The 21,944-nt window shown below is 47.4% G+C and overlaps 3 protein-coding genes across 5 annotated transcripts; 2 read left to right on the top strand and 1 right to left on the bottom strand.

Annotated features, from left to right (window-relative positions):
* Positions 1-3,763: 3,763 nt before the first annotated feature.
* Positions 3,764-4,913, top strand: LOC136502930 (receptor-like protein EIX2). Its single transcript, XM_066498177.1, has 2 exons — positions 3,764-4,742; positions 4,885-4,913. Exons 1-2 carry the CDS (start codon positions 3,764-3,766, stop codon positions 4,911-4,913), a joined length of 1,008 nt encoding a protein of 335 aa, XP_066354274.1.
* A 202-nt stretch (positions 4,914-5,115) lies between these two features.
* Positions 5,116-6,773, top strand: LOC136502554 (receptor-like protein 46). The gene has a single exon (XM_066497813.1). It carries the CDS (start codon positions 5,147-5,149, stop codon positions 6,719-6,721), a length of 1,575 nt encoding a protein of 524 aa, XP_066353910.1. The 5' UTR covers positions 5,116-5,146; the 3' UTR covers positions 6,722-6,773.
* Positions 6,774-7,334: 561 nt separating this feature from the next.
* Positions 7,335-20,922, bottom strand: LOC136504335 (suppressor of mec-8 and unc-52 protein homolog 2-like). 3 transcript variants are annotated; one of them, XM_066499224.1, is made up of 12 exons: positions 20,664-20,922; positions 20,500-20,560; positions 19,549-19,686; positions 19,401-19,450; positions 13,446-13,560; positions 12,441-12,489; positions 12,248-12,337; positions 10,320-10,388; positions 10,122-10,245; positions 9,456-9,811; positions 8,904-9,290; positions 7,335-7,872 (listed from the first exon to the last, which is right to left on the bottom strand). In XM_066499224.1, exons 2-12 carry the CDS (start codon positions 20,544-20,546, stop codon positions 7,597-7,599), a joined length of 1,701 nt encoding a protein of 566 aa, XP_066355321.1. In that variant the 5' UTR covers positions 20,547-20,560; positions 20,664-20,922; the 3' UTR covers positions 7,335-7,596. The 3 variants fall into 3 exon arrangements, with proteins under 3 accessions (XP_066355321.1, XP_066355320.1, XP_066355322.1); XM_066499223.1 differs by having other exon boundaries at positions 20,500-20,568; XM_066499225.1 differs by lacking the exon at positions 7,335-7,872 and adding an exon at positions 7,879-8,031 and having other exon boundaries at positions 20,500-20,568.
* Between the last annotated feature and the right edge of the window lie 1,022 nt (positions 20,923-21,944).

Genomic DNA, 21,944 nt, shown 5'->3' on the forward strand with positions numbered 1-21,944 from the left:
CAAAATATTTTTGAATGTGTCACCTCAGTTTTCCCATCTGAAACAATGTAACAAAAAAGCCTGAGAGAAGGAACTCACTTGGAACAAAGAGACAATGTAACACAAAGAAGCGCAGTATACCTGGTTGTCTGCAGCCCTGCCATTGGAGAAATGATGTCATTAGTACAGGGGAAAGAAGCAACATAAAGGTTCTTATCCGATAATAATGCTGCTCTGAAAATATTTCCAGAACTGAATTTTTTGGATCCGATTACTTATCATTACTAAACTATTTTTAAAAAAACTATCCTCATAGAAGGGCCTTTCAGCAATGCATGCTGCCCAGTGAATTCTGTGGAAGGGGACCTTCATATGTTTAGGAGATCAAGCTAGGAAGTTCAGCTGTCCTTAATTCTGTGGAAGAGCAGCGCGGCACGAGACTGTCAAAAGATATTTGAATGCTGAAAATATTATAGTAGAAGCAGCCAAGTAGGCATGCATACTCGGGGAAGGAAAAAAAACAACAGCAAAAAAGCCATCAATCCCAAGCATGCTCATATTAATCCTAACAATTGAATACTGATTATTGTGGTGCTCTAGCACCTCCTACTAATCCGAACAATTCGGTTGCTGAAAGATGACAACTGCTAATTGTTGTGCAATAACTTAAGAACAAATAACCAGCAAGATTATGCAACTGTATTTTCAATTCTACTACGAACCACATATCAATCTCACTAGATCTCTTTTTAATTTAATTCTAACACAACACATGACATAGAAATATTAACTTTTTACTAAATATACAAATGTTACTACTGCTAGTCATCATATAAATTCACAGGTCTTATCCTTACTGGCACTTAAAGGCACTGGAATCACCAACCCACAAACTGAAATAAGTACAAACTATGCAATGTAAATATGTGTAACAAGATGAAAATCTATGTAACATAATTTTAAACAGATGCAACTATGCAAGCAAAAGCCTAGCAGCTAACAAGGCATACCTAGCACATTTTTTGTCAATGTAAATATGATAGTTTTCCATGAATTGTTACCGCAGGCTAGGGTTTCGTGGAGCACAAGGACCGACGCGGACCGGCGGGAGGAGGCAGCACTGGTGAGCAGGCACGGCGCCGGCCACCGACGGAGCCCAGCCGCGCTGCGCTCTCGGCCAGGGGGCTGCAGCTCGCCCCTGGCCCGCGCAGCCGTCCCCTCCGCCGCCTGGGGTGCGCCGCCGCTGGGCCCCCGCCACTAGATCTCGCCGGTCGGGAGCGGGAGGGGAGGGGCCACGCCGGGGAAGAAGGTAGGGGAGGAGGGAGAGGGAGGGGGCGGCACCGGCCGCCGAATCTCGCCGATGGGGAGCAGGAGGAGAGGGGCCGCGTCGGGGAAGAAGGTAGGGGAGGGGGGAGAGAGGGAGGGGGCGGCACCGGCCGTCGGATCTCGCCGGTGGGGAGCAGGAGGGGAGGGGCCGCGCCGGGGAAGAAGGTAGGGGAGGGGGGAGAGGGAGGGGGCGGCACCGGTCGCTGGATCTCGCCGGTGGGGAGCGGGAGGAGAGGGGCCACGCCAGGGAAGAAGGTAGGGGAGGGGGGGAGAGGGAGGGGGCGGCACCGGCTGCGCCGAGGAAGAAGGGGAGGGAGGGAAGGTGCGGGATGCGGCGGAGGATGGGCGGGTGCGGGTGCGGGAGGAGGGGAGGGGAGTGTGGGGGGCTGGGGAGGGGAGGGGAGGGTGCGGCGGGGAAGAAGAAGGGGTGTGGGGAGAACGTGCGTGCGTGAGCCGAGCGGACGAGTCCGCGGCGGGTTAGGGTTAGGACTTCTGGGGTTATTTTTCTGTGCGTGGGTTTGTTTTTCTGTGCGTTTTAAAATAACCGACAGAATAATAACATTTTTTCTGTGCGTGCATTTTATTTTTTCTGTGCGTTTTTAAAAAACCGATAGAATAAGTTTCATTTTTCTGTGAGTTCTGATTTTTTCCGTGTGTGTATTGTCACGCACAGAAAAATTATGCAATTATTCTGTGGGTTTTCGTATTTTTCTGTCGGGATATTTTGAAACCCACAGAAAAATCATACTTTTTCTGTGCGTGCCGAAAAAAACGCACAGAAAAATTCTTCACCCACAGAACAATTCGATTTTCCAGTAGTGGTAGAGGCGAACAAAGCAGCTACAAACCATTTCTAGTAGACACCTCATAAAAGACAGTTTCAGTAGTGGCACCTCTGAAAAAACTGAGCATCGTCAAGTCTTGTATCACATGTTATAAAAAAAAAAGTCTTGTTTCACAGGAAAATTCCAAACTGCTGTGACTGGACCTGGACTTATGAGTTCTAGTCTAGAATGATCACATATTCTTGTGGCCTTTTGGAGGTCTGTTGTCATGATCGCCAAGAATTCCATGCAAAACTCCGGTCAGTAGTACGACTTTCGGAGGTTGTTGTCATGATCGCCAAGAGTTCTAGAATGATCACATCGATGCATGCAGTTACGCGCACTTAGTCTTGCATGTATCTATCGAGTTATGATCGTAACCATGTTCGTTCTTACCGAACAAGTTGAAGGCAGCAAGGGCTCAATGTATACATGCACTTCACTTTAGAAAAAGTGGCCGGGAATCCGAGTTCACTGGAAATATATGCCAATGGTCCATGCATATAGGAGAGAGTGACATATAATGCCTGGTGCTCCGGCCTGGTGCAAAGTTTAGCTCTCAAATTAAACTCTATCGGTTTCTGCATCATGCAAACATTACATGCACAACACGGCAGGTAATTAGGCGAATTCAATGCAAGAAGAGACCCCCAACGTGCACGGTCGATAAATCACCATCAATTCAGTCACCGTTACCTTCTAGCTCAAGTATTGTCGAAGATCTTGTCCATCAGACTTGGCATTATTTGTGGGTGCACATATTAAATTTTTCGCTTCTCCTTTACTCCACGAATTATTTGTGGTACAACAATACTAAGAAATAGTGTTTTGGAGACTAAAACGTCACTTATTTTGTATTTTGTATTTGTAAAAGGCCACTGTGAGTTCCAAGATCTGAGGTACAAACAATAATGTTGTCACTGTTTTTCTAGAGAACGAATATCATATCGTAGAAGTGCGAAATCATATGTGATGCTACAAAAAATATATTTAAAGATCAAGCCTATAATATTGATCTTGATTGATTATTTAATGCTTTCTAAAAAACAAGTGGATTTATTAGCATTATTTTTCATTCACCTTAACTATAAATAATACTTTATCACAGTTGAATCATTTGAAAGCCATTTATATTAATTATTATGTAAATTTATAGGACGAGGACCCAACATATATATATAAGATCGACTATCTTATGGGATCATATATATGTAACTTTCATTTAGGATCGAGATACTTTGAAATTTAAGATACATGATGGGATCGGTATCCTATCTAGGTTAATATAACAACCGTTTAAGGACACGCGCCATTGGCGCATGCAGTTAAGATTTACTTACTTGAGGCAGAGAAGGAAATTGATGAGTAGAAATATCTAAGTCATCGGATATGGTGGAGAGATGATTTGGAAATTAATATGAGAGACATCATGCATTGTTAGATATATTGTTCCCAGAGCGCATCATGGGTCTTGACTGACTCTTGGTGCCCCGTAGCTCGGTTTCATGAATCATGAGCGGACTTATAAATAAGGCCAGACGCCCAGAGCACCATTCTACGCATGCAATCCCTCGTATATATGCCATCTCTGCACTCCCCTAGCTACAAGAAACCCAAAGAAACTGGCAAACAACATGGCCACACTATCACTTGTGTTCAGAGTGGTGATCACCATAACAATAATACTGCGCCTTGTATCGTCCCTACAAAGCTCATCTACCACCCCAATCCAACCTGCACCTCCACCAAGCAATCCCTGCATCCCGAGCGAGCGGGATGCTCTTCTTGACTTCAAGAAGGGCCTCACTGATCCTGACAACTACCTATCATCCTGGCAAGGAGATGACTGCTGTGCATGGATGGGCATCTCGTGCAGCAAGCGAAATGGCCACGTTGTGGAGCTTTGGCTCAACAGGGCAGGACTTGGAGGTAAGATAAGCTCCTCCTTGCTTGCACTACGACATCTGAAGTCCTTGGGAGTTGAAGGGAATGATTTTGGTGGCGCGCCAATCCCGGAGTTCATTGGTAGTTTCAAACACATGAAATATCTGTACCTCTTCGACTCCAATTTCAGTGGGCAGATACCACCCCATCTTGGTAACCTCTCCGAGTTGCTTGATCTCCAATTAACCAGTCAGCAGACAGGTCCAAACTTTTACTCAACTGATCTTGCATGGTTAGCACGCCTGTCAAAACTAGAATATCTTTATTTGGACGGGGTGAACCTCAGCACTGCCATCGACTGGACTCACTCCATCAACATGCTTCCATCCCTGGTGTTCCTAAGCCTTTCTTATTGTAGCCTAAGAAACGCTATTCCTCCCCCAGTACATATCAACCTCACATCACTAAAGACAGTATACCTCAGTGGTAACCCGTTTAACTCACCTATTTCATTCAAACAATTCTTTTGGCCCTTCTGGGCTCTTCCCAGTCTTGAAAATGTATATCTAGGAAATTGTGGGCTACAAGGTTCCCTCCCTGAGGTTCTGGGAAACTCAACATCCCTCAAACTCTTGGATCTCAACAATAATGACCTCACAGGGGTCCCAATAACACTCAAGAGACTGCATACCCTGGAAACGCTGCATCTTGCCGAGAATAACTTCAATGGTGATATACAAGATTTATTAGAGAGATTTCCTGGGCATAGCTTGCACAATTTACAATTGTATACAAACAATCTGACTGGGAGCTTGCCTTCTCAGAAAGGACATTTCATGGATCTTTATACTCTCTGTCTCAGCGATAACAGGATCTCTGGAAATGTACCACTTTGGATAGGAGAGCACACAAACCTAACGAAACTAGAGCTCGATTCCAACAACCTAGATGGCATAATCACACAATCCCATTTGACAAAACTAGCTCATCTGAGGGCTCTAGGGTTATCAGATAACTCCTTGACAATGGTATTTGACCAGCTCTGGGTTCCTCCTTTCAAGCTATTTATGGCTAGTTTACAGTCTTGTAGGCTAGGGCCTAATTTCCCAGATTGGCTCAAATCACAAAGTGGGATGATGATCCTAGATATTTCAAATACAAGCATAACTGATTCCATACCTGATTGGTTCTGGTCCACATTTTCAAAAACCGATTATTTGATTCTATCAAGGAACCAGATTAGAGGCACGCTACCGGCAGTGAAGTTTGGAAAGATGGAATCAAGAGGAATGGATTTCAGTATGAATCTTTTAGAAGGTGGTCTTCCAAAGTTTTCAAAAAATTTAACGTATCTTGACCTATCAAGAAACAATATATCAGGGCCACTACCACTTGATTTTGGAGCTACGGCATTAAAATCACTTCTTCTCTTCAAAAATTCGTTGTCTGGTACAATTCCAAATTCCTTTTGCAAATTGAAGTACTTACGATTTGTAGATCTATCAGGAAATCTACTGCAAGGTCCATTTCCTAATTGCTGGGACAGTTCAGAAGAAGGGAACACATCTACCAGTAATGGGTCTTCAAGTTCCAACCCAAGCTTGCCAATGATTTCAAAAATCTTTATGCTCAACTTATATGACAACAGTCTTTCAGGACCATTCCCTCTTTTTCTCCAAAAATGCCAGCGCCTAATATTTCTTGATCTTGCATTTAATCAGTTTTCTGGGAGCTTACCGACATGGATAGGAGAGAAATTGTCGTCCTTAGCATTTCTGAGGTTACGTTCAAATATGTTCACTGGTGACATCCCTTTCGAGCTTAGCAAGATGAAAGATCTTCAGTTTTTAGACCTAGCTTCTAACAATTTCTCAGGGATGATCCCCACGTCACTTGTGAATTTGGAGGCCATGTCCCACATTCCTGCTGGCAATGGCTCACTTTCAGATGTCGTCTACTATGGATTGTCACTTTCAAATGTTGCCATTATTTTTGTTAACGTCCCATCTGATTCTGGGATAATTGGGTCTAATGAGTTCATTCACATGAGCATGTCGTACAATGATAGTTTATCAGTTGTCACTAAAGGGCAGCAACTTGAATTTACAACTGGAATCAGGTTTATGGTAAATTTGGATCTGTCTTGCAACAGCTTAACAGGGCATATTCCTGAAGAAATTAGTGCACTTACTGCACTGAAAAGCTTAAACCTTTCTTGGAATGATCTAAGCGGGACAATCCCAATGAATATCGGTGTCTTACAGTCGCTGGAATCTTTGGATCTATCACGTAATGGGCTTTCTGGAGAAATCCCTAAGAGCATATCATCTCTGAGCGCACTCAGCCACTTGAATTTGTCTTACAACAATTTGTCAGGACAAATACAGTCTGGGAATCAGCTACAGGTGCTTGATAACCAGGCATCCATATACATTGGAAACCCCGGTCTTTGTGGTCCACCTCTCTCCAAGAATTGTTCAGATACAAAGCCACCACCACCAGGTGCCGAGGATGAGGATCAAGATGCATTGTTCATGTACCTTGGGCTGGGCATAGGATGGGCGACAGGCCTCTCGACTGTCTACCTCTTCTTGTTATTGAACCTGAAGTGGAGAATTGCATGCTTCTTGTTTTTTGATCGCTTGTATGACCAGGTTTATGTGCAGGTGGCCCTGACTTGGGCTTCCTTGACAAGAGCATTGGATTGAAGCCGACATCAGAAAATGCCGGCACTAGCTATATCATTGTAGAGCATGATGACTCCAGTCCGTTATCATCAATGCCTATATATTTATGAATAAAGGCTGGGATTTATGTTAATCCTTTCATTTTAGAGTGTAATTGATTTTTCCCCTTTGGTGTTCCCTTAGTGCTAACTTCATTATATATCTCAAAAATACACAAAAGCGATAAAAGACGAGTGTCAGAATCATACTATTCCTGGTAAAATATCGATCACGGATGTAAAAGTTCTTCACATGTATATGTCCTGATGCCAATAGCGCTCTTTGAGAACAATCCAAATTGCCAGCTATACAACAGTCAATGAACTGAAACAAATCTCATTCGGTTTTGCAAAGGCTCTCCTGTCAGAAAGCGGGTTTGGCACCAATCTCAACATGGGGGTTTCCAGACAACCAGAATGAGTATACTGTTCCTGTCACTGATCAGTACATAAGCAATTCGTTCCAAAGGGCAGCCCAAAGTTGCATGCTAAAATTCAGCAGCTAAATCGAAGGAATTATTCAGCACCACACTGCAAGAATTTCATCAACAATAGGTCACAGCCCAGGTTAAACACTGAGCCACAGTCCTGGCAATTCTCAACTCTCACCAGATCACAGAAGCCTCCCAACATGACTCCTTTGACAAATCAAATATTTGCAGATTCATTATAATAATAAAGTCTTCCTTTTCTTTTCTTAGAAAAAAATTACATATACAGCCATATTTCTTCCATGGTTTCAGCTCAATAGCATCAACATATTTCCTACCAGAAGCTTAAACAATTGCAGCAGGATACAGCTGCCAGCTAAACATTGCCGTACTGGCGGGACCGCAGGAGAAACGAAAAACGACAGCTTCAGCCACGCTGTTTCTTCGAGCTAGGTAAATCATCATCGTAGTGGCCGCCATCTTCCGCCCCATCTTTCTCGCCCTTCTTCCTAGCCAGGATCTTGTTGATCTTGTGGAGGTCATTCGTGAGCTTCTGGTCCTTGTTCTGCTTCCTGGTCTTCCTGCCGTCCTGCATCTTCACCCCAAACTGAAAGGCAGCCTTCGGCATGGCTTCTTTCTGATCGTTGTACTTGGCCCACTCCTCTTCAGTCTCAAAGTCCCACCTGTGAAGGCGGCCCTTCGCCTGCTCAAGAATCGCATTTCAGAACACACTATAGAGATGGTCCAAAAGCGCCGATGATAGAAGTTTCTGTATCATTCCACAACAGACGTGACCTTGGACTTGAGTAAACCATTTTAAACCAACGGGGTGTTTAGTTCCTCCAAATTCCAGAATTTGGCACTATGCAAAAAGAAGTTTCCCCGTCACATCAAACTTGTGGTACATGCATAGAGTACTAAATGTTGACGAAATCAAAAACTAATTGCACAGTTTGGTTGTACTTTGCGAGACGAACGTTTTGAGCCTAATTAGTCAACGATTGGACAATTATTACCAAATAAAAACAAAACGGCACTGTGTTCCAGCGGCGCCAACTAAACGTGGCCCAAAAAAACACAACTGCAACATAAGTGTTAGCAATATTCCCTATGCACCATTAATGCTATGCTTTACTGCTGTCTTTACTGCTCAACGGCAGCCTCTACTGCTGTCTTTACTGCTTGCCTGGGAACTATCCCAGTGTGTGCTGCCTTTAGTGTTGGGCGTCACCTGGGTTCCTCCCCTGGCTGCCACCCTAGTCTCTACTAGCTGTAGTTATCTTCTATAAGTGTACTCTGTAACGTTGTAACCTTGTCAAGAATCGATGAATACAAACAGATGTTCATCTTCTATCAATAAGCAATGGCTGCTATATCACAACTGAACAACAGAAGATGTACAGGCTAAACAACCAGAACAATATAATATCAGGACAACAGTCTTGGGGTTATGCTCAAATACCAGATTGAACAGTAACTGAAAAGATCTCAAAAAACAGCTAGAACACCTCACTATAAGTTTTCAGAATATTCAAATACTCCTACATAATGAAGAAAAATGATGCAGAAATGAGTTCTCAGTGCAAATCAATTCAAAAGCAAATGCAACATTATAAACATTAACTAAGTGATGCCTAGTCTATCCATTGCAACTTCACAGAAACCCATGTCACAAGCATAGGCTTGCACTTGCAAGGGAACTTTTGTGCATAAGATCTAAATCATTTCACTTACCCGTCCACCCATATCCATCTTCGATAAATCATCTTCATCATCGCTTCCTGCAATCTCATTATTATACTCCTGGTAACCAGGATAACACTCTGAGTAACTATCTGAAATAAAATTTGGATCTCTCTCCCGTGCATCTTTTTCCCTCAGCTGATTAAGCCTTTGATCGTCACGTTTGAAAACAGAACCTAAACCCCGATCCTTGTCTGCTTGAGTCATGAACCTCGGATCCTGGGATATACTAGGGTCAGCTAACACATCGTATTCCTGGGTGCTTTGCTGCACACACTGTTCCGGATAACCCAACTGCTGTTCTGCATACACATAGCTTGACCAGTCACCTTGATATCCAGCAGCTGCCATCTGGGCTTGAACAGCATCATACCCGTTCTGGCACCAGAAAAGACACAAATATTACGACCAAGTTGAATAAAATGCAAATAAAACTAAAAACAGGTTATAGCACGCCATGAACATGGAGAGATAACAAATACACCGCCAGCCTCTAACATTCAAAGTGCACAGCTAAGTCACTTAACATTTATAGGCTTATACCTGCTGTTGCCAAGCTTGAGCAGGTTCAGATGGTGGTACTGGGCCATACATGGACATGGGTTCAGTGAAATTGGACTGCTTCTGATGGTTATGTGGTGATTCATCCATATCAGAAACAGGGCTCTGACTCATTTCCTTGTTAGGAACTGAATAGTCAACTCCATCTCCAACAAAAATGTCATCATCGTCTGCTCTTGCAACAGGGACTGGTTGTTTCTCCTTTCCATTAAAATTATTGTTCCGATGGGGTGGAGCTGGTGGTGGTGGCATATCTGATTGATGTTTCAGAGTAGAACCATTAATTTGGGAAGGTTTTACTGACTCATCATAGTCACCACTTGCCAAATTGCTCTTCCCTGCATTGTAGCAAACATAGTACATTAACAAGCAAGCACCTGAAGATAATTCTAAAAAGAATACTAGCAATACGATTGAAACAAAACTCATGCACCCTGACAAAACTAACTTTACTTTTAGTTCAGTTGTGCTGTCCCAACGTCATGTTATCATGACCGGATGGAGTATATAATATAAGTAAAAATATGTTAGTTCTTCCAAACAAAACACTTTAGCATATTTCCTAATGTATTTACCATGAAAGTTCTCCTGTTCTCAGATTCTAACTCGACAAGATCCCTAGTATATTATTTATTCTCATGAACAAACCTTTTATATCTCTCTCCTTTTTCTTTTTCTTCAAGACCTTCCCTGATGATCCAAGCCGAAGGTATGTCATAATTTTAGCAATCCTGTCAAGTACAGAACCATCCACGCTGACAGTTACCATCTCCTGCAAAAGTAAGGTCATCAAGAAAAGTTACAAAACACTCCAACATGCGATATGTCATCATATTGTCAGAATACCTCTGGAACCGGGCAATCAGCTTTGCTCCTATGAAGAGTTGTTGGAATATCATTGGTTACTCCCTCCTCCTGATTGGATTATAAAAAGATAGTTACTATGATTTATAAAGAAAAAAGTTCAAACCCAAAATAAAAGGAGACAGATGAAATGATACAACAAAAGTTGGAATACAAAAGAAAAAAATTTGACAATACTGGCAACTTCATGAGAATAAGCTGTTCTGGCCCACCCCTGCTCTATGTTCTAAGAAAATCCATGGAAACGATATGATTTCTTGTTTGTGATTCGTGGTTGCTATGATGCACCGCAATGACAATCAAATTCACATGAACTGTAAATCATGCCATCAGAGATAAAGTAAATTAACACACTTGAATATAATGAAGCATAATAAAATCACAAGAGACAAGACTATTCAGTTCCCAAGTGAGAAATTCAGGAAATGATTGAAGTTCTGCACCCAGGTGATCACCAGAGAAACAGACAATTTCTTATCATAGAATGAAATATAATCATGCATTTCATATACTGCAAAAGGCAACAAAAAAATCATAGGATACACTAGTTAAATTCTCAGAATAAGAAGGTTAAAATATGAATATCTAAGTAAACCAATATATAAACATAATCTCAATCAATGTTTTCAGATCGTATTATCGAGGCTAGTCGTATGACCACCGATCAGACGACTAATCGCGATTAGTCGTCGATAAGGGTCGATTAGTCGGTCCTAATCGGTCTAATCGGCTAGTCGGACATTTAGTCGTCCTTGTGCCTAGATGGCCTGATCGACCATGTATATACTATATATATATGATGTAAATATATGTAAACATGGCCATAATAAATAGGTAAATGTTAGAGGCAAGCAACCAAGCACAGTTTGGCATGTAATCATGTTTGCAATGAATCATTATCATGGTGATTTGGCCACTTACCTGTAACTGCTGCTTGCTGATTTGGCCACTTACCTGTATCATGGTGGCTCATCTTGATGCTTGAGGCCTCCCGTGTCCGTCTTCCAGGCGTCGAGGAAGGAGCCTCAGAGGCGGGCGGATCTACTGGGTCCCGGCAGGGGAGGAGACAGGAGCGAGCGGAGGTGGAGGCGCGGGCGGAGCTGCGGACGCCGAACAGAGGCGCGGGCGGAGCTGCGGACGCCGGCGAGAGGCGCAGGCGGAGCTGCGGACGCCGGCAAGAGGCGCGGGTACGGAGCTGCGGACGCCCGACAGAGGCGCGGACGGAGCTGCGGACACCGGCGAGGGGCGCGGACGGAGCTGTGGACGCCGGCGAGGGAGATACAGAGGCAGGCCGCCGGCGGCTGCGAGAGAGAGCAGCGGGAGCAGAGAGAGCAGCGGCTGCGAGAGAGAGCAGCGGGAGCTGGAAATGCGGCTGCAACTCCCACTAGGTCACTCACTCACTCCTCTTCTTCTTACCCTAATGGGCCAGCAGCCAGGTGGGCCGAATTCTTTAGCTGGGCCAAATTCTCCCTCCCCCGAACTAGTCGTCCGGCTAGTCTGATCGGACGACTAATCGTGATTAGTCGCAACTTTATCGGACAATAAGTTTTCTAATCAGTCTAAACTAATCGAGGGCCCTTATCGAGCACCTGGTTACGATAAGGACGACTAATCACGATTAATCGCGATTAATCGTGATTAGTCGTCCGATCTGAAAACATTGATCTCAATTTCTCAGAATGGTTTGGATATTTATACATAATACCATGTCTGTAAGTATAAATGAACACTGATGGGTGATCAAAATAAAATAATGCATGCATCTGGTCATTTCTGTGGAGAAAAATAGGGAAATTTTAATACCTATAGTTTGTGATTTACAACGCATGAATACTCTGAAATGTATTATAGCGAACTCCATTACGCAATGAAGCAAATATATTACTATAGAATACTTTTAAGGGAATTACCATGTTGTAAATAAATGACATCCGACCAGGAAGAAATAATTCATTCTCTTTAATTATGCTTTGAGGCTTTATGATCCATTGGTAGACAGACTGCAACCAACAAAGAATGAAAATCAATAGCCATGTTGTATTAAACACTAACGTATGAAGGAAAAAAACTCACTGAAAAGTAATAAATAAAAAAGAAACATACCTTTGCAGTCGCAGTGCGGAAGGAGACTACCTGATCTTCTTTTGTTGCCCTGAACAACAAAAGTGAAAGATAAGTGTTATGTTCCCAAAGCACTAGGTGCATCCGGAGTAGAAACATGAGGCCGTTAACAAGTGTTGTTATATCTGAAACTGGGAGATGGATGGATATTATATTTTACATTAAAAGGGGGGCATACCCAGTGCAGAGAGCTCCCGCTCTGTGCGGGGTCTGGGGAAGGGTGTTAGTGGCAAGCCTTACCCTCGCCTGTGTAATGCGACCGCGACTCAAACCCGGGACCTTCCGGTCACAGGCGGTAAGACTCTACCACTTGCACCAGGCCCGCCCTTCATATTATATTTTACATTGTAGCACATTATAGTTTACATTGTAGCACATGGTGGTGCTAATGATGGCAGGAAATGATATTTGGCTGAGATAATATCTAGTTGCTTACACACATTCCAAATGGAACACAACATTATTGATTGTACAAAGAAAAAAGACCTTACACAAATATGAGTTAGCATGCCAGCAAACCAGTTGTGCACAATGGTTTCAGGAATGCTGGCAAAGTTATGTAGTACTACAAGTGATCCAAATGCAAAAAAAAAAAAATAAAAAAAAAAAAAAAAAAAAAAAAATAAAATACAGGAGTCACAACCCCGTTCTTAATTTACAGGAACAAGAAATTTATTCACATATAAGACTCTTCTAAAATTCAAGAGGAAAGAAATTGGATCTCTTAAATCAACTCAAACTCCAAAACTTGGAGCTAGCAGGAAAAAGTTTGGTCAATATAATTGAGTCATCATGGAAAAAAATTCTGTACTGACTTGCTTTCTGTACAAGTGAATAACTGAATATCATGCACATTACAGTTACTATTATTGGCATACTACAGCATTCAAAATACAAACTGCATACAGTGACTTTTTTCAACCCTAATCGATGTTATGATCATATAAGGTGAAAACTGTGATAACATGACATCAGGCTGGGAATTACCTTGACTTTGCATCCTTCCCATCCTCTGCCTCAGGTTTCTTTTCAATTTCACTCCGTACTTTGTGAAGTAGAGCATAGTCCAAGCCCTTGACCAGATGTGTATGCTCCAAATCACCTTAAAAGCATACAGTGGAAATGGAATGTCAATCAAAGAGCAGCTCATAAGATGGAAACATAAAGAGCGGCATATGAGACTCTGAGTCACCAGCCAATATCCAATATATAGTGTCACCTTCCCTACCTTTATTTTCTATTACAAGAATTCATGAATGACTGATTTCTTAGGTTAAAGGAACAATTTGGTGCTAACTCTTTATATTTCACTTGGAGAGAATGATGTTCTGAAACTGAGAACTGTAAGACATAACCTGCTGCACTCCCTCTCTCTCACGTGCGACAGCAGTGGCCAGCCCTGCTGTCATTTCTAGTCACTGTAGCGACGTGGCAATAGGTCATGTCTGTTGTACTAGGATTAGATAGGAGTAGTTAGGGGTTGGAGTACTTGCCAACTGCCCTTGTACCTGGCAAGGTACAGCTAGAGTTGTATATATTTTATCCAAAGACAATGAAATACTTACTTCAGCTAGCCATACATGAAGCAGAGTTCGGCCAACGCTGGTGCTTGTGCTGTGTGTGTGCTCTGAGCTCACCCCCTTTCTTCAACCTCTAGCCTAGTGTGAGTGTGTGAGTGTGCTGGTGAGCTGATTGCTCACCTGTGCAGGGAGTCCTCAGGCCAACAAGTGGTTTCAGAGCCGAGGTGGGTGATCGCCGGCGATGGTGGAGGGCGACGGTAGTCAGGGCGGTGGCGAGAAGTCGCCACGGTAGTCCCGGTCGCCGGTGCGTCGCGAGTTGGTCATCCAGAGGACCATGCGGGATGTTGGCAGAGCCAACTGGCCGGTCCTTACTCGCACCAACTATGGCGAGTGGGCGGTGACCACGAAGGTCAAGCTCAGAGCCCGACGGCTCTGGAAGGCGGTTGACCAAGGCACCGAGGATGAAGAGGACTGTTCGGCGCTGGAGGCAATCCTGGCCGCCGTGCCTCCGGAGTACCGGGAGCCGTTGGGGTCAAAGGACTCCGCCAAGGAAGCTTGGGACGCCCTCAAGGCCATGCGCGTCAGTTCTGATCGCGCGAAGAAGGCAAAGGCGCAGCAGCTGCAGCGGGAGTACGGCAACCTAGCGTTCCGCGACGGGGAGGCGGTAGAGGACTTCGTCCTCCGGCTGCAGTCCATCATCAACCAGCTAGCGGCGCACGGCGTCGTCATCGACGACGAAGAGGCAGTCTCCAAGTACCTGGGCGTCGTGCCGCCCAAAAAAAGGCAGACCCAGTGCCGGAGGCTCCCACATGAGTGGGGTCTGGGAAGGGATAAACCGGGACAAGCCTCCCCCCCGCAAAATCTGCGGAGAGGCTGCTTCGAACCCACGACCTAGTGACTCAGTGAAACAGCTCTCACCACTGCACCACGACCTGGTGACCTGCGCGTTGTGCTGCCCAAATACACCCAAATCGCTCTCTCTATCGAGACGATGCTGGACATGTCAACCCTCACGATTGAGAATTTGACAGGGCGTCTGCGGGCGGTGGATAACCGCATAGGGGCGACTGCGACATCGGCCGGCGGCAAGCTGCTGATGACCGAGGAGGAATGGGCGGCCCGGATGCGGGAGAAGCGGTCCGGGGAAGGCTCCTCCAGCCGCGGCGGCGACGGGAAGCACCGCGGCAAGGCCCTGCAGCAGCAGAAGAAGAAGGACGGCGAGCCCCTGGGCAGGGACACTTGCCGCCGCTGCGGGAAGACTGGCCACTGGGCCAAGGAATGCCCGAACCCGAATAGGCGAAGAAGGCTGAGGCTCACCTAGCTCAGGTGGACGACAACGAGCCAACTCTCCTGATGGCGACGTTCTGTGCGCTACATGACGTCGAGGCAGAGGAGGAAGCAGAGGAGGTGGCGGCTGCGGAGCATGGGAAGGCATCGCAGAGCATCAACCTCGACGAGCCGCGCGCACAAGTCCATCTCGGACGAGTGGGCGGCAAGGTGGAGCAGAGGTGGTACCTGGACTCCGGCACCAACAACCACATAACCGGCTCCAAGGCGGCTTTCTCCGAGCTCGACGGCGGCGTGACGGGGTCGGTGAAGTTCGGGGATGGCTCGAAGGTGGAGATTCGAGGCCGTGGCACCGTCATCTTCCGGTGTCGGAACGACGAGCACCGTGCGCTGACGGATGTGTACTACATCCCGCAGCTGCTCTCGAGCATTGTCAGCATCGGGCAGCTGGACAAGCGCGGGTGCGAGGTGGTGATCGAGAGCAGGATCTTGAGGATTCGCGATCGGGAGCGGCGTCTTCTCGCCAAGGTAAAACGCTCCCGTAATCGACTCTACCTGCTCGATTTGAAGGTAGAGCAGCCGGTGTGCCAGGCGGCGCGGCACACCGAGGAGCCGTGGCTATGGCATGCCCGATTCGGCCATCTCAGCTTCGACGCGCTTGGTCGGCTGGAGAAGATGGTCCGAAGGCTGCCCCACATCGAGCACGCAGGCGAGCTGTGTGACAGCTGCCTAGCCGGGAAGCAGAGGAGGCAGCCGTTCCCAAAGGCAGTCAAGTATCGCGCGGCGGACGCCCTCGAGCTCGTCCACGGCGACCTATGCGGGCCAATCACGTCGGCCACGCACGGCGGGTGGAGGTATTTCCTTCTGCTCGTGAATGATTGCAGTCGCTACATGTGGCTGCAACTCCTGATGAGCAAGGACGAGGCGGCGGATGCGATCAAAAGGTTCCAGGCGCGAGCGGGGGTAGAGTCCGAGAAGAAGCTGCGCGTGCTGAGGACTGATCGCTGCGGCGAATTCATTTCGGTGGAGTTCGCTGCGTACTGCGCGGATCAGGGTGTGATGCGACACCACACCGCGCCGTACTCGCCGCAGCAGAATGGCGTGGTGGAACGGCGGAACCAGACGGTGGTCGGCATGGCTCAATCCATGATGAAGGCCAAGAGCATGCCGACAGATTTCTAGGGTGAGGCGGTGACCACGGCGGTATTCATCCTCAACCGCGCGCCCATGAAGGCCCTAAAGGGCGTGACTCCGTTCGAAGCATGTTACGGGCGCAAGCCGGACGTGTCCTTCCTCAGGACGTTCGGTTGCATCGGCCATGTCAAGAACACGGAGTCGTTCCTCACCATGCTGGAAGATAGGAGCACGTCGATGGTACTCCTAGGCTACGAGGAGGGCACCAAGGCGTATCGGCTCTACGACCCGCGCAGAGGCAAGGTGGTGGTCTCGCGCGACGTCGTGTTCGACGATAATGCGGCCTGGCACTGGGAGGGTCCGGGCACGGGGAAAGCTGGCGGCTTCAGCAGCACCTTCGTCGTAGAGCACTTAGTCATCCACGGTGGTGGAGACGCTGGAGAGGTGCCGACCACTCCAGCAGTGATGCCGAGCGCTCCAGCAGCAGAGCCGACCACTCCAGCAATGGATCCGACCACTCCAGGAGTGGTGCCGCGCGCTCCAGCAGTGGAGCCGATCTCTCTAGGAGTGTTGCCGAGCGGTACAGTAGCGGTGCCGACCACTCCGGCAGAACAGGGAGGCTTGGGACCACCGATCGAGTTCACCTCTCCTCTAAGTGACATCAGCGAGTTCGTGGATGCCTTCCACGATGGCGATGAGGTGCGGTTCCGCAGGTTGGACAACATCATCGGCAATGCAGGGGCCTCAGGCCTGGCGAGTCGGCTGCTCGACGATACAGAGCCGCTTCTCGTCAGTGTAGAGGAGCCGCCCACGTTCGCGCTGGCCGAGCGCGATGCTAATTGGCGACGGGCGATCGAGAAGAACAAGACTTGAGAGCTCATCGATCCGCCACCAGGATGCCGTCCGATCGGGATGAAGTGGGTATACAAGGTGAAGCGGGACGAGCGCGGCGCCATCGTCAAGCACAAGGCGCGCCTCGTCGCCCGCGGCTTCGTCCAGCGCAAAGGCATCGACTTCGAGGAAGTCTTTGCGCCGGTGGCGCGCATAGAGTCCGTCCGACTGTTGCTAGCTCTGGCAGCGGCAAAGGACTGGCGCGTTCATCACCTGGACATCAAATCGGCCTTCCTCAATGGCGAGCTAGCGGAGACGGTCTTCATCAAGCAAGCTCCGGGCTTCGCCGTCAAGGGAGCAAAGCACAAGTTGCTCCGACTGCGCAAGGCGCTCTACAGGCTACGGCAGGCCCGCGGGCGTGGAACGCCAAGTTTGACGCCACGATGGGCGAGCTTGGGTTCACCCGTTGCGCAACAAAGCACACGCTCTACACGCAACGACGGGGAAGGAGGAGCTCATCGTCGGCGTGTACGTGGACGACTTGATCGTCACCGGAACGCGAGCAGAGGACATCGACGACTGCAAGCGCGAGATGGGGACTCGTTTTCGAATGAGCGATCTCGGCGCGCTCTCCTACTACCTCGTCATCGAGATAAAGCAGGAGAAGGACTCCATCTCCCTGGGCTAGCGCGCCTACGCGGAGAAGCTACTAGAGCGCGGTGGCATGGCGGATTGCAAGTCAAGCGCGACTCCCATGGAGGAGAGGATCAAGCTGTCGAAGCACAGCACCGCGGCGAAGGTGGACGCGACGCGCTACCAGAGCATCAGCGGCGGGCTACGCTACCTGACGCATACTCGATCGAACATCGCGTTCGCGGTCGGGTATGTCAGTCAGTTCATGTAGGATCCTCGAGAGGACCACTAGACGGCGATGAAGAGGTCGCTGCAATACATCAAGGGGTCACTGGATCAAGCGATCATCTTCCCCAAGCACGGCGACGGGAGTGGGCCGCGGCTCACGGTCTTCAGCGAGGCACCCCCCAAGATCGACGAAGGTGAGCCAGAGCTCACGATCTTCAGCGATGCAGACATGGCGGGCGACATTGACGGACGGCGGAGCACCTCCGGCGTGCTCGTCTTCCTCGGGTCGGCTCCAATTGCTTGGCAGTCGCTGAAGCAGAAGATTGTGGCGCTGTCAACATGTGAGGCGGAGTATGTTGCAGCGGCCACAGCGGCATGCCAGGTGGTTTTGATGCGCCGGCTGCTGGGCGAGCTGACTGGCATGGAAGCTCACCCACCAGCACTGATGGTAGACAACAAGCCCGCCATCGCCCTCACCAAGAACCCGGTCCTCCACGACCGGAGCAAGCACATCGACATCAAGTTCCACTTCCTCAGGGACTGTGTCGATGGAGGGCAGATCGTCATCGAGTTCGTCGAAACTGGTCGGCAACTCGTTGACATCTTCACCAAGTCACTTGGGCGGCTTCGGTTCACGGAGCTGAGGAGGATGATTGGCATGGATGAGGTAAGGCTTTGGGTTAGCAGTAGGGTTAGGGGAAGAATTGTAAGACATAACCTGCTGCTCTCCCTCTCTCTCACGTGCGACAGCAGTGGTCAGCCCTGCTGTCATTTCTAGTCACTGTAGCGACATGGCAATAGGTCATATCTGTTGTACTAGGATTAGATAGGAGTAGTTGGGGGTTAGAGTACTTGCCAACTGCCCTTGTACCTGGCAAGGTACAGCTAGAGTTGTATATATTCTATCCAAAGACAATGTAATACTTAGTTCAGCTAGCCACACTTGAAGCAGAGTTCGACCAACGCTGGTGCTTGTGCTGTGTGTGTGCTCTGAGCTCACCCCCTTTCTTCAACCTCTAGCCTAGTGTGAGTGTGTAAGTGTGCTGGTGAGCTGATTGCTCACCTGTGCAGGGAGTCCTCGGGCCAACAAGAACATCAAGCATTACCAATTTACCAAATTTATAAGACTATGTTAAACAGCTCTCATTTTTACAGAAGTCATGATTCAGACAGCTCAAGCACAGGTATGCCCACTTGTTCATACACATAAAAAGCAGTACAACACAGAAGTAAGACATAGACATGCCAAAGGGAGTTTTGCCACAAAAGGAAATTATCTCCTTATAGAAAGTATAGAATCATAACCAACCTCCGAGATATTTGCTTTTCTCAATTGAAATCTTATGAGCATCTGCCAACCTGTGACACAAATATTGCAGAGATTAGGATTCCAGAAAAAAATGAAATAAACTAAGCACAAATGGAAGTGTTGCATAAATGAACATGTGATCTATTACCTCAAATCAGTCCCAGGAGGTGCCACTGCATGAAATGAACCAAGTTCTGTAGGTTCATAATCTGGGTTTTGATCTTCACGACGCTCCTTAGCACGATCACGATACCTAGGTGTCTCTGGCTCTTCTTTTTTCTCCTCTCTGAATGGAAAACAAGAGATATTTAGGTTCGCCAAATCACTTATACAGTAAGTAACATGAGTCCTAGTTTGCATCTAATTTGCCTTTATCAGTTACTACTTTAACATGATTACAGGTTCTGATACATATCCTAAAAGGCTAAAAACGTGAACGGATTCTATCCAAGACCATAGTCCCTGTGTGTGGGATCCTGAATATTTTCATAGCTCCCTTGATTTAGCACTTTAGCCATTTTAATGCAGTTCCTCTGCAGCAACAGCTTGTGACATGTATGCAAAATAGAATTCCACAGAGATGGATAGTGTACTAGAGAGACAAACATAATGGCGGCTATTTGAGCTTTTACAAAGGAGTGCAAGTAACAGTGAATCACCACCAAAGGGTGAAGGTAAATCCAAGTAATGTAGCAGATGGACTAGGTGACTAGAATGTTAAGCTACAACAACAGCCGTGGATGCATTAAGTTCCAGGCATTCATGTAATCGTGCTACAACAGTAAGAAATTAACGGTAGCATCAAGAGCTGTGGTTTCACCGACGAAATTTTCTGCATAATAAGTTTCAGACATATGAAACACAAATAAGTTGTCCCCTTTCCAGTCTCATTCAAAAAGCTGTTTGCATGAACAAAAAGACAGCTATCATTGGGGGGACAATTTGGCAAGAACTAACTGCAATAGGTTAGAGACAGCCCTAATTCTTCTTCTTCTTTTTTTCGAAACGAACGAGCTCTAATTCTACTGTCCAATCCCGAAGCACATGGCACTAAGAAATGTGCAGAACAAATGAAGCAAATGTGCTGTGGAGCGCTTACTTCCGCCGCATCATCTTCTCCTTATAGTAGTTCTTCTTCGACGACATCTTCTCTCCCTCTTCTGTATCCCTAGAATCATTCGGTAGGGGAATTAGATAGAACCTCGGCGCAAAAAAATGTAGGCGCGGCTCACAGACTCGCCCGGAGACTCGGTCTTAGGGTACCTGCTCACAGTAGCTACGGCGGCGGAAGATGGGAAGGAGCGAGGCAACGGAGCTTGACAGACGGGAGGCAGACGGCGCCGCGGCGAGAAGCGGAGTGGCGGAGGCGAGCCGGGATGCGCCCGGTGGGAAACCCGAGCGGCGGTGGAAGACGAGACGGAGGCACCGTTCGGGGGCTGGAGAAGCGGCGGGAGACGGACGGTGCGGCGGTGCCGGAGTGACTTTTTCGATTTGGCCCTCGGATTCCGCTGGTGTTTGTCTGCGGCTGCACGGGACAGGACGGGACGAGATCAGGATCCTCTGTATCGACGAGATCCGACGGTCCAAATCAAGACAAGTGAGAAATGGAATATATACATCTGACAAATTTGTTGTTGTTCATATATATAAAAACCGTACGTGCAATATTTTACTTTGTTTTCAAACCCGTATTAACAAGAAACGGGGAGGCGTGCTTTTATTTTTTACTTTTTCGCTACAAGGAGAGACACGACCACCTCCACAGCTCCACTGACCATCCAAGCAATTGCTTTACTTTTAGATTGTATGGAGTTTGGTTTGCCGAGGGATCGGAGGGCCGGCTGTTCCGTTGCCCGTTGGCAGGCAGCGACGGTGGCGCAGCGTGTTTGAGCAGACGCCTGTCGCATAATAGCCGCCGCCGCGGCAGTTGGAAGCACCCGTGTACACGGCGAGGAAGAAAGCCTTGTTTGTGGTTGAGGAGCGTCTACCTAGGCCGGTTCCTCGGGAAGACAGAAGGAAGCCAACCACAACTGCACGGAGCGCGACGCCGAGGACCCTGCCCTGCTCTCACGCCTTCCATCAATTCAGGACTGCATCTTCGGCTGCAGGAACGGGAAGCATGCCCGTGCCAGAGGGAGCAGCAGGTCAGGAACCGGAAAAGCAACAGGATGATCCAGCGCAGGGATAAATAAACAATACGTACAATCCCAATCCCTCTCTGCTCTGCCCGGAATCGGATCGGATCGACCAAGACACAGATTAGCAGCAGTAGCTTGCTCATCTGTTCCAACAAGAGTTGCGATCTGAACGAGCAGCTTTACCTTCCCTTCAATGTCAAACCAAAACTAAATATTATCAAGAGAGAAGCACAGTGCCATTTACGCAAGCATGGAGCGTTAAGCATGTAGATGGGCTCTGCCTAGCACTCTTTTGGGAAGCCATAAAACATGTACAACTGGTTCCATACTTCCATATCAAATTCCGCTGGCAAAAATAACCCAATGGGAGGCCTAAGCAACATAGAGTTCTGCCTACTTTTTCCAT

This window comes from Miscanthus floridulus, chromosome 14 (assembly GCF_019320115.1).
Source record: "Miscanthus floridulus cultivar M001 chromosome 14, ASM1932011v1, whole genome shotgun sequence".
Taxonomy (NCBI): Eukaryota; Viridiplantae; Streptophyta; class Magnoliopsida; order Poales; family Poaceae; genus Miscanthus; species Miscanthus floridulus.

Bases quoted from the DNA above. Each gene is read 5' to 3' on its own strand.
- LOC136504335 (XM_066499224.1), bottom strand. From the start codon at position 20,546: ATGTCGTCGAAGAAGAACTACTATAAGGAGAAGATGATGCGGCGGAA. The intron at 12,338-12,440 runs GTATGTTTCTTT...TGTTGGTTGCAG, and splicing joins TCCGCACTGCGACTGCAAAG to TCTGTCTACCAATGGATCAT. The intron at 9,291-9,455 runs GTATAAGCCTAT...TTCTGGTGCCAG, and splicing joins CTCAAGCTTGGCAACAGCAG to AACGGGTATGATGCTGTTCA.
- LOC136502554 (XM_066497813.1), top strand. From the start codon at position 5,147: ATGATGATCCTAGATATTTCAAATACAAGCATAACTGATTCCATACCT.
- LOC136502930 (XM_066498177.1), top strand. From the start codon at position 3,764: ATGGCCACACTATCACTTGTGTTCAGAGTGGTGATCACCATAACAATA. The intron at 4,743-4,884 runs GTGATATACAAG...CAGCGATAACAG, and splicing joins TGCCGAGAATAACTTCAATG to GATCTCTGGAAATGTACCAC.